This window comes from Durio zibethinus, chromosome 9 (genome assembly GCF_047325235.1).
Source record: "Durio zibethinus cultivar Kanyao isolate XHJ-2024 chromosome 9, ASM4732523v1, whole genome shotgun sequence".
NCBI lineage: Eukaryota > Viridiplantae > Streptophyta > Magnoliopsida > Malvales > Malvaceae > Durio > Durio zibethinus.
Genome location: NC_143170.1, coordinates 21,527,738 through 21,538,329, shown reverse-complemented (window position 1 = coordinate 21,538,329; position 10,592 = coordinate 21,527,738). Strand labels below are relative to the sequence as shown.

Sequence of the window (10,592 nt, the reverse complement as noted above, 5' to 3'; positions counted from 1 at the left end):
GACATTTATGTTTTAGCCAAACAAAAATTGTAATATGCTTTGTGTTAAATTTGGATACAATGTGATCAGTAGAACTAAAATTTTCTTTCAATTACTCATTTGGTTTAGGTCCAATGATATTCACAAGCTACTGAAATAGATTGAAACAATTTATAGGTATATGAAAAAATGAAAAAGTATTTATTCCATTATGATCATACTTTATATTGTTTGTTTAATTCAACTACGTACAAACAAAACATTTAATTCCACATTTGTTGGAGTGAAGAAAATACCATTTAAACCAAATGTAATGGACAATTTTAGTTAGTCATTGGAATTAGCATCAAATAAGTATCAAGTTTTTTATAGCTACAATTTGGCATCAAATTGTGTTAACAAAAACTACCAAATAATCCTTAGTATCAAATACAACTTAAGTAGATTTCTTTCCTTTTCTAGCCTCAGGTTACAGAAGATATGGAATTGGAAACTAAACTAATATGGATTATATCAACTTCATCCTCAACTATTGTCACTGCTGCTATGCCTTTCATCACTTGAGCCACTATTACTAGCACCTCTTACTGCTACGGTGTTGTGGTTGAGGGGTGTGTGGTTACATTTCAAGTTGTTGCCTATGCCAAAACAAAAACAATTTCTCAAGTAAGTACCATAATCCAAAACTAAGAAAAGATGAGAACATAGAAGTCACAAGTAAAAATCTATTATTTAATGTATATAATTATTACAAATCAGTCTATTAACATAATTGGTAGGGAAAAAGATCAAAACAATGTGCATGAGTTTTTCTATAAACCAAATGTCAAGTTGGCTACAAGTTAAGGCAGAAGGAAAAAAAAAGAAAAACAAATGAATGAGTAGTAGATTATGCATGTATGTACATAGTTGCACATGCGCCACCCATTATAAACCACACACCTTAACACATGTACACACATACATGAACAAACAATAACACAGGCTCACATGATTTGTAACTAACTATAAAAACATGGTTAAAACTTACTGGACATATCCAATCCTTCCATTAGGCAAAAGCATTAGCATCACTGCCATTCTAGCAGGAGTTAGACCTCAACCATAGATTAGTGGCTACAAGATTTCAACATAAATACCAATAAAACATTATAAAGTGATGCTAAATTTGAAAAAATAAACAAATAATAAGGTATACATAGAAGAACATTCCAAAACTTTGGCCTTTTTAAGCATATGCTTTTGAAAGGTAAAAAATTAATAATGACAAATTGTATTGAGAAATATTAGCAATTCATGTCTTGCTGTTAATAAATTACAAAAAATGTCAACTCATATAAATATTGTTTATTGTAGGATATCTATTAACTTATTTTAAGAAAAAAAATTCTAATACATGTAACAATAATGGTCTTTTTACTCTTTATTAAATGCAATGTTCTTTTACATTCTTAGGGCAGTAAGAGAGAAGGAGCAGGATAAAGCTAGTGGCCATTTTACATAGATTAAAAACAACAAAAGTATGTGTCAATTTTAGATTAATTAAAAAGAACAAAAATATGTGTCAATTTTAGATTAATCACCAAGTCATCTTGTCCACAAATTAAAGATTACTTCATCTCATTATAAAGGGAAATGTTTGGTTTACCAGAACCCAAATTTAATTTACAGAGATCTGAAACCTCTCAAAACATGAGCAAATCTTGTAACTCCCATATTTGACAGCATTGAAATTGTTTCCTTGAAAAAATCATCAAACTATTTCCTTTCCCAACTAACTCTACTGAAACAATAACAAATAAGCATAAAAAAGCTGAAGTCTGGAGGACAAAGTGAACGAAACAACTCATATATCCAAAGCCTACAGGACCAAATCTTGTTCTTAGCCCCTCATTGGTTAAGAACAAAGCTACCTAGAGCATGTTCTTCATTTTATTTCTTGGGCTTTTTTAGATGCTAGAGAAAAGACGCTAAGCTTTAGAGTCAAAATGGTAGTGGATGCTAGAAAGGTTTCTTAAGAAGTTAAATGATAGTCTCCATAGCCCAATACTTTAATTTTAGTTAGCTTTGTTTATGAGTATTGCCATTTTTTGTTTTGGTTTTGTCTCTTCTTAATTTTGTAAAGATGACTAGTGAGGAAATGATAATGAAGGAAGGGTCGCCCTAGGGATATTTTTTCAAGTGTAAAAGAAGTATTTGGTTGCTATTGTCGTTCGTTGTTTCAAAGAGGGTTATGATCTTTTGAGAAGAAAAAGGAAATTTGAAAAAAAAATTAGAAGATAAAAAGAAATTTTTGGTTTAGATAAATTAACAAAGAAATTATTTATTTTTATCGTTAACATTAGGCATCAAGAGTAACATAGATTTAAGGTCCACGTGCCAATATTTGTTTGATTTAATTTAGTGAATTGTAAGATTATAAAAGAATTAATTACAAGTGATATGAATTTAATAAGTGATGGAGAGGTTTTTCCAAGAAGTTTAATTTAATTAAAGTTATTATAATAGATACAAAAAATATTTATTAAAAAATGATAAATTTTAAACTTATAAAAAATATATATTTACTATTTTATTTTTAATGTAATAAAAAATTTATAAGATGAAAATAATAAAAATAATTTTTTTTAATTTTAAAATTTTTATTACACCTATTTATAAATAATTTTAAAATTTTTATTACACCTATTTATAAATAATTTTAATAAAATCTTTTGTAATTTTTCATAAAATTTCAAAAGTCAAAAATATATTTTTAAAAAGTATCGTGACTTTTCAAAAATAGATTACCGAAAGTCATAAAACTTAACAACAAATTAAAATATATATATAATAGATGTGTATTTAGATTTTTCCAAGGGTTGGCCCATACAATGTTTATCACATTCTTTTTTCAGAACAATTATGCGAGAAATGGTAAATGGATCAGTTAGACAAGAGTAAACCAATTAGCTGAAGCCCATAACCATTGATTCCCTTGAAACAGGCAGCGGCGCAACGCCCGCAGCTCTCGGCAGGCCAAGGCCGTATCAGTTGCGCAACAATAAGAAACAAAGAACATAAACAAAGGCAAAATTGCCCCCTCCTCGCCCGCGGGTCTCATAGTAATAGTTCCCAAGTCTCAAGTCTTCAAGGTAAATCTTTTATTCGGAACAACTTGTCATCTTCAGCCTTTTTCTTACATCTGATAGAAAATTGTTTTGGTGTAGGGCTGAAGATGGAAGCAGCCACAGGCAGAGCCACTTTGATTGGATCTTCTATGTCCGTACATCGGCCTTCAACCTCCGTTACCAGATCGGCTTTTTGGGCTGCCAATGGCCTTCATTTTCTACGTTTCGCTGCCGAACCACGCCTCCCTTTCCCGATTAAGGTATCAATTTAGCTCATACCTGTTTTATTTTGTCTTTTACGTTTTTTTTTTCCTTTTATAACATATGTTCCGGGTGTTAGATATTTTGCTTGTGTGAATTTTTACTTCTGTTGTGAAATTTATGGGGGAAAAAGGGTGAAAATCTTGATACTTGCAAACCCACCAGGCCGGGAACACATTTTTCGACTGATTATGATTTTTTTTTAATGATGTGAAAATCAGCATGCTTCAAAACACATAGTACATGTGAATGCTTCATCCTGTTTTTTTGAATGGAAAATTCATTTTCCATAGGCTGGAGTTGTGATGGTTCCATTTTTTTTATTGAAAAATTGAGTCTATTAAATAGGGTTTTTTTGTTTTTTTTTTTTGCAATTCAAATACCGCAGTTTTGTTTGGATGCGCATTTTATTATTGATAGTGTGATTTGGATATCAAATTTTCTCAGGAATTCCGTATTTGATTTGGTGTTTTTCTGTTTATCAACTCGTTACAGCATTATTCTTCAGTCTCTTACTCAAAATCACAGAATAGGAGAATGGCTTTGGGGAGTAGGAGAGGCATAGTTGTTAGGGCATCATCATCACCAGACTCAGCTGAACCCACTGCTCCAATTGCACCGCTTCAGATGGAGTCTCCAATTGGGCAGTTTTTGTCTCAAATCTTGATAAGCCATCCACATCTTGTGCCTGCAGCAGTTGAGCAGCAGCTTGAACAGCTTCAAACTGACCGTGATGCTGAGCAGAAAAGGGAAGAGCTGCCTGCTTCTGGAATGGATTTAGTATTGTATAGGTTGGTGACTCATCTTACTATATAGTGGTAACTATTATAGACTTGATGTGGAAACTTACTCATGGAAACAACTTGAATTTATTGCAGGAGAATTGCTGAGGTTAAGGCTAATGAGCGAAAAAGGGCTTTAGAAGAGATCCTCTATGCATTGGTTGTACAAAAGTTTATGGATGCCAATGTCTCTTTGGTGCCTGCAATAACTCCCACTTCTACAGATCCTTCAGGTCAAGTGGATACGTGGCCAAGCCATGAAGATGAGCTTGAGCAGCTTCACTCACCTGAGGCCTATGAAATGATCCAAAACCACTTAGCTCTCATTCTGGGAAATCGATTGGGTGATTCAACATCTGTAGTACAGGTAAGTAAACTCAGGGGTGGGCAGGTCTATGCTGCATCAGTGATGTATGGATACTTCCTGAAGCGGGTTGACCAGCGATTTCAGCTTGAGAAGTCCATGAAAATCCTTCCAAATTCTTTAGATGGTGAAGGAAGTAGTATTGAGCAAGCTGTGGGGGAGGACATGAGACCTGCTGCTCTAGGGGACTCCTATCAAGCTGTTTCATCAGACCCTGAAGTCTCATCTTGGTCTGGTGGCATCAGTCCTGGAGGTTTTGGTCATGGGATAAACCCCTCTCGGTTACGGACTTATGTGATGTCTTTTGATGGGGAGACATTTCAGAGATATGCGACAATTAGATCAAAAGAAGCTGTTAGCATTATTGAGAAGCACACAGAGGCCCTATTTGGAAGACCTGAGATTGTTATAACTCCACAGGGCACTGTTGATTCTTCCAAGCATGAGCTTATTAAAATTAGCTTTGCTGGTTTGAAGAGACTTGTTTTGGAGGCTGTGACTTTTGGTTCTTTTCTATGGGATGTTGAAAGCTTCGTGGACTCAAGGTACCATTTTGTTATAAATTAGCTATGTTAAATTACATCCCTGCCAAAGCAAACTTTGTAGTGGGAACTCAACTGCCAGACTATGGTTTAATTGAGTGTAAATTTGGTGATTGTTACTTAGCAATTGGCATTGGTTATTCTGTATATAGTTCAGTTTTCCTATTGGAAGTTGCATCTGGATACATGCAGCTGTTTGAGATTTATCTTATTTTTCCTCTTTGATTTTATAACTGGAACATATATATGAAACGGTAACATCTGAGCTGTGATATTCGGAAGATGTTATTTGGTTTGAAGTTATCTGATTCATTTTCCATATCATCTAACTGGATCGAGTCAACATGATGCATTAGTTTAGCTGGCGTGCTACCTGTTTCTTGGATCCATTGTCTCACAAAACCTTGAATTACATTAAATTATGTAAATGAATGTAGTGAATAAGGTTTAATTCATGAATTATAGACTACAGGACACAGAATTTAAAACTCTAAAATGATATTCCAAACACCATATCCCTTCCCTCACCCTCTCTTTCTCTCAAAAGCCAAAATAGAAAAAAGAGAAAAGAAAATCAAAGAGATGAGAGAAACTGAGTTAGCTTTGGTTCTGGAATTCTTTATTAGCTGGGAGAATCAGAAAATGTAGAGCATATATGAGACGTTATCAAGCCCTTGAAGAGTGTATTTTCAACATTATAAACAGTTTTGGTACTTTAAATTATCTATGGTTGAGTTGATCACTGAAGAAAGCTGTAATGGGCCCATGATAACGATGATTGAATGCTTTATTGGTCTTGTAACGGTTTTATCTTTAATGCAACCAGATATGGTTACAAATTTGGAACTTTGAAGAACTGCACAAAAATTGAGCAATTTGTTTGTTTGTATTAGTTGGACTGGGTTTTCATCCCAGACCATATAGTTGCCTCCTAGTTCATGGGTTTAGTTAGACTTACTAGCTCAAAATGATCTCACTGTGTTTCAGAACTAGCACAGAAAATGGCGAAGAAACGGAGGCCGAGGTGCTAGGTAAGCGAGTGGATTAAGCATTTTCTTTCATTTTTTCTTCTGTTGTCAGCATGTTCTTCGACCCTACTGATGAGATTGAGCTTTCATCAGCATAAATTTGTTCACTTTGGATGCCTGTGGCTAGTTTTAGTTAGCATGCATCATGGATTAAGTTTTTTCAGGATGGACAATGGTTCAGTTTTTGTTGTTTATTGCAGTCATGTGATCTAAACTGATATTACATCATGTCCTTTTCAAATTGTATATTGAGATGGTGATATTAGGGTTTAAAGCAATATTGTCATCAGCACATCAAATTACTTGTAATGCAGTTTCTGCTGTAAATGCTCAAGGATTAAAGAAGGCGGTATGAGTTTTCAGGGTGCTAAGATCTTTTTGATCTTATGGAATAAAGATCAAATGGTAGAGATAATGGTGTATAACTAGTTACCGGAAATGTGATTATAGGTGCTGCCTTGTAAGAAGGCAACTATACTAGGGGTGAGCAAAAGTTGGTTTGAACCGATTAGATCGACCAAAATCGAGTGAATTCGGTTGAATCGGTTCGGTTTATTCGGTTTTAATTATAATCAGTTTTTTAAATCGGTTAAATTGGTTAATTCGTTCGGTTTTCGGTTTTTAAAATTGATAACCGTACTGACCGAATTAACTGACTTTTTAATAATTAAAAATAAAAAAATTGAGATAAATATTTTTATTTATTTTTTTTTGGTAAAATATTGTTGAAATTATTAAATTCTTTAGTAATTTAGTTTGAATGATACTAGAGTTTGAATTTTATTGAATTGAATTTATAGTTAAATAATTATTCATAATAGGAAGAAAAATGATAAAAAAATCGGTTATTTAACCGAATCGACCGAACCGAACCGATTTTGATCGGTTCGGTTATGGTCGGTTATTTAATAATATTTGGTCGGTTCGGTTATTTGTTAAATGAAAGTCGATTAAATCGGTTATTGATTTTTTCAAATCGAACCGACCGAATTGACCATTTACTCACCCTTAAACTATACCGGGGAGAGACAAAAGTACAGTCTTAAACATCGCCATGGGTATTGGAAGAATGATTTCTTTTTTTGGTTTTTTTGATTGGCAAGCTTTGCAGCACTGCATTTAAGTGAGTTTTATTGTCCAATTTGACTCATTGTGTCAAGCATTCCGGAACTTTATAAAAGTGTCGATTGTCTTAATTGGTTGTGGAATTTGGGTGTTGGGACATCACATCAAATTCAGAATTTTGGATACTATTGTGTTACCAAAGGAAAACTGAATATTTTTTGCATGAAAGACCTTGATGCATAATGCAAAGAATCCAATTAAGCGATTAAACCGCGTAAGTTTTTATTGCTTGTTTTCTTTGGTATTTTACTTGACTGGTTATATTTGATGTTTTTGCATATCTTTAAGGGGCGTTTGTTTATGTCATGAGATTATTCTGTATGATTTAAAAACAATCTTCCAAAGTCGGATAATTTTGGGTCGTTTTGAAGGAAGTCACAAATCTATCATACTCTGAGATTAAGTCAAATTTTATCTCGTTTTTACTCTCATTAAATGAATATTCGGGGTCCGTTTAACTCTTGAAAAGCGAGCATTCAGACCAGGTTCTTTAATGTTACTTCCATATCCTCTTTCCATTTTCACAAAAAGTTTTGGATGTTCTCCCTTCTAAAGCAGTGACTCGCTAGATCAATTTTTCTCTGGAGACCAAAATTGATGTAAAACTTTATTAAAAATTGGTCATATGATTCTTCATTCTCAAAATAAAAACCTACATTGCAGTGTAGGGTTGCTTGGATAGATCTAAGCTATGCAGAACTTTGCCAAAAACATCATGGAAGACAATCTTTGCATCGGTTGCAGTTAGCTCAACAGACATGAATCCTTGGCCGTCATAATAAAATTTCATTTCATCTCCGTCTAAATAATGAAAGTCACCCTTCCATGCCTTTGAACCTCCTCCACTGGTGAAAAATTGGAGTTGGCTGCATTTAAAACCAAAATATATCCTTTTAGAGGTTTTTTGACAGCTCTGCAGGTATTAACCATTGAATGTTCCTTTTTTTTTACCTTGTGATGCTACTCAAGTGTTCCAAGCAATGATCATGCCCATTTATGTACATATCGACATTGTTTGCCTGGAAATTGATTCCGAATGAAGCTTAGAGTGATTTATCCTGTGTCTCATCATGTTAGGCAACAAAAGGTATTACCTCAAGTATTGGTAGAAGCTGCATTATGAGCTCCTTGGTCTCGCCATGGTGCCCAATGCTTCTGATGGGATGATGGCCAATCACTATTTTCCAGTTAGCAACTGACTCCCTCAGCGCCGATCTCAGATCCTGGTTCAATTTCAAAGTTTCCCATTTTTGGGATGGGTCACCTTGTTTTCTCTTCAAAGACAGCAATCATGTTTGAAGCAAGATCATAGATATTACCTTCAAAACCCGCCTGAGGTATTTCTTCCTGGGAATCACTCCTCTCCAGTCAAATTTTTGGTGCTTTGGGTTTTGGAAGTACTGATCAACAAATGGAGTCGTGTCGATGAAGAAAAATTCCACAATTTCTAATAATTGTGACAGCATTAGCAAGAAAATCAGTAAGCCAGTTAGGATTTACTTAGACATGGCAATTCTATATGTGTTAGTGTTTTATACGAGAATTGCGAGTAAATACCAAAATAAAAAAAATAAAAAAAATCTATTTTTTAATTTTTGTTAAAATTTTAACATGTATCACTTTTGTGTGTTTTTTCATATTGATTTTATGTTATGTCATCGTATTGCTAGTCTAGATTGCTTTATAAATAAATTATTAAGATGAATTCAATTAGAAAATCCTTTCACCTGTTTTAACGATGAAAGATCGTAGGCAAAGCCATCTGCTGTCTATCCTCCTCAGAATGGGGCTCAATTGTGCCTGCACATCTCCCCTGTAATCGTGGTTGCCCAAAACTGTAACAAAATGTTTGGTTTTATGAATAGGAGGAAACTAGGAGTCGAGAAAGAAAGAAAATGTCAATCCCCAATTCGAGTGCTTACCACTATACCACTGCTTCTTTAGGCTGTTTGCAGTGTAGATTTTGGTAAATGAGTCTTTGAACACAGGGTCATATGGGCTAGCCAGCCCCTTCTCATAAAAATTGTCCCCAGTTGAGACCACAAAGTCTATGCTTAGTTTCTCCCCAGCCTTCCCCATCTACCCAAACAATAAAATTCAAAGTTCAAGATTCAATGCATATGTTTCCATGGTGGCTATATCTATCATGAATCTGTAAATATGCGACTTGATTACAATGATAACAAAGTAAACAATATGTATGATCAGAAATGAGGACATAAGACAACAAGACCTGAAGAGCCACTTGGGATTGATTATAAGCTCCTTTTCTTCCCCAGTCTCCTATCACGAAAAAGCTAAGTGACCCATCGGCTTTGACTGGGTGTTCAAATCGGTGAAGCTCTGCTGAGACGAAAATAAAGCAAAAACAGAAGCAAGTTAGCCAGACCGAGCTCAACGAGACGGAATAATAGTTACATGAGCCATCCATGGAAACGGATATGGATAGAATTTGGCTTGGCTCTTCCAAGGGGTTGCTTGCATATGGTTTATAGAAAGAATTTGCTTACCGTAGCTAGTAAGATTGTGTAGTTTTTTACGCGACAAATTAGAAGACAGGCCAAATTTGCATGGTAATTGGCATCCATATCTTCATTTTATATGCTAAGGGACAAGGAAAAGTAATTAAATTGGACTATGGAATAAGGCTTGGGCAATGTTTTGGTCACATTCAAAGTTATTTTGTTATGAAGATAGAATTTAAATCGATTGATTTATGTAATTATTTTTAATAATTGATATTCATCAGATTTAAAATTTGAATTTTAACATTTGTAACTCATTTTTTTATCTCTAGATTGAAGCCTTTTTGTACAAAAAAAAAAAGAAGAAAAGATATCTTCCTACAAAATTTCCTGGAAATTTCTCATGAATTTCGCCTAGTACTATGTTTGTTGGCATGTTTCAGACTTGAGAATAAGGGATTCACGTGATGGATGACGACCTGAGAAAATGGTTGCACTGGGCAGAAAACTCCAGCTTGGTTGTCTACGACCTTTATTAATTAAATTGTTTGAAATTGAGTAATTTTGTTCAGAAAAATGATCCAAAAGGAACATATTACTTATAAAATTTTTAATTATAATATTATAGTTATTCAAGTAAAATAAAAATTTATGTAAATAATAACTACTCATAAGTGTAAATTTCATATAAAATTTTACATAATTTTAAATTATAGTTGATTAATTATACTATAATCATAATGATATGCTCCCCACTATAAATAAATTCAATGCAAATCACAACATTATACATTCGGTAAGACCTATGCAGAAAGGGTATATTATCTGCAGCCAAATTAGTAAGAATTTGGACAGCATGAGATTTATTACGTTATCTTTATGTAATAAAAAATACTGCCTTCCAAAAAAATTACTCTGCTACCATTTCACAAATAA

General features: G+C 33.8%; 2 protein-coding genes across 6 annotated transcripts; one reads left to right on the top strand and one right to left on the bottom strand.

Moving 5' to 3' along the window:
* Positions 1-2,910: 2,910 nt before the first annotated feature.
* On the top strand, positions 2,911-8,628 carry LOC111311463 (UV-B-induced protein At3g17800, chloroplastic-like). 5 transcript variants are annotated; one of them, XM_089765868.1, is made up of 6 exons: positions 2,911-3,113; positions 3,189-3,349; positions 3,846-4,141; positions 4,229-5,041; positions 6,026-6,069; positions 8,269-8,628. In XM_089765868.1, the coding sequence occupies exons 2-6, from the start codon at positions 3,197-3,199 to the stop codon at positions 8,298-8,300; spliced, it is 1,338 nt and encodes a 445-aa protein (XP_089621994.1). In that variant the 5' UTR covers positions 2,911-3,113; positions 3,189-3,196; the 3' UTR covers positions 8,301-8,628. The 5 variants fall into 5 exon arrangements, with proteins under 5 accessions (XP_089621994.1, XP_089621993.1, XP_022766606.2 ...); XM_089765867.1 differs by lacking the exon at positions 8,269-8,628 and adding an exon at positions 6,381-6,436; XM_022910871.2 differs by lacking the exon at positions 6,026-6,069.
* On the bottom strand, positions 7,678-9,818 carry LOC111311485 (purple acid phosphatase 3-like). The gene is made up of 7 exons (XM_022910899.2): positions 9,425-9,818; positions 9,114-9,270; positions 8,919-9,026; positions 8,511-8,638; positions 8,286-8,414; positions 8,143-8,210; positions 7,678-8,057 (listed from the first exon to the last, which is right to left on the bottom strand). Exons 1-7 carry the CDS (start codon positions 9,620-9,622, stop codon positions 7,844-7,846), a joined length of 1,002 nt encoding a protein of 333 aa, XP_022766634.2. The 5' UTR covers positions 9,623-9,818; the 3' UTR covers positions 7,678-7,843.
* Positions 9,819-10,592: the final 774 nt, after the last annotated feature.

Coding starts and splice junctions, on each gene's coding strand:
- LOC111311463 (XM_089765867.1), top strand. CDS start 3,197: ATGGAAGCAGCCACAGGCAGAGCCACTTTGATTGGATCTTCTATGTCC. Junction 3,350..3,845: donor GCCTCCCTTTCCCGATTAAG/GTATCAATTTAG, acceptor AACTCGTTACAG/CATTATTCTTCAGTCTCTTA. Junction 5,042..6,025: donor GAAAGCTTCGTGGACTCAAG/GTACCATTTTGT, acceptor ACTGTGTTTCAG/AACTAGCACAGAAAATGGCG.
- LOC111311485 (XM_022910899.2), bottom strand. CDS start 9,622: ATGGATGGCTCATGTAACTATTATTCCGTCTCGTTGAGCTCGGTCTGG. Junction 8,415..8,510: donor ACCTCAGGCGGGTTTTGAAG/GTAATATCTATG, acceptor AAATTGAACCAG/GATCTGAGATCGGCGCTGAG. Junction 8,058..8,142: donor CACTTGAGTAGCATCACAAG/GTAAAAAAAAAG, acceptor TTTTAAATGCAG/CCAACTCCAATTTTTCACCA.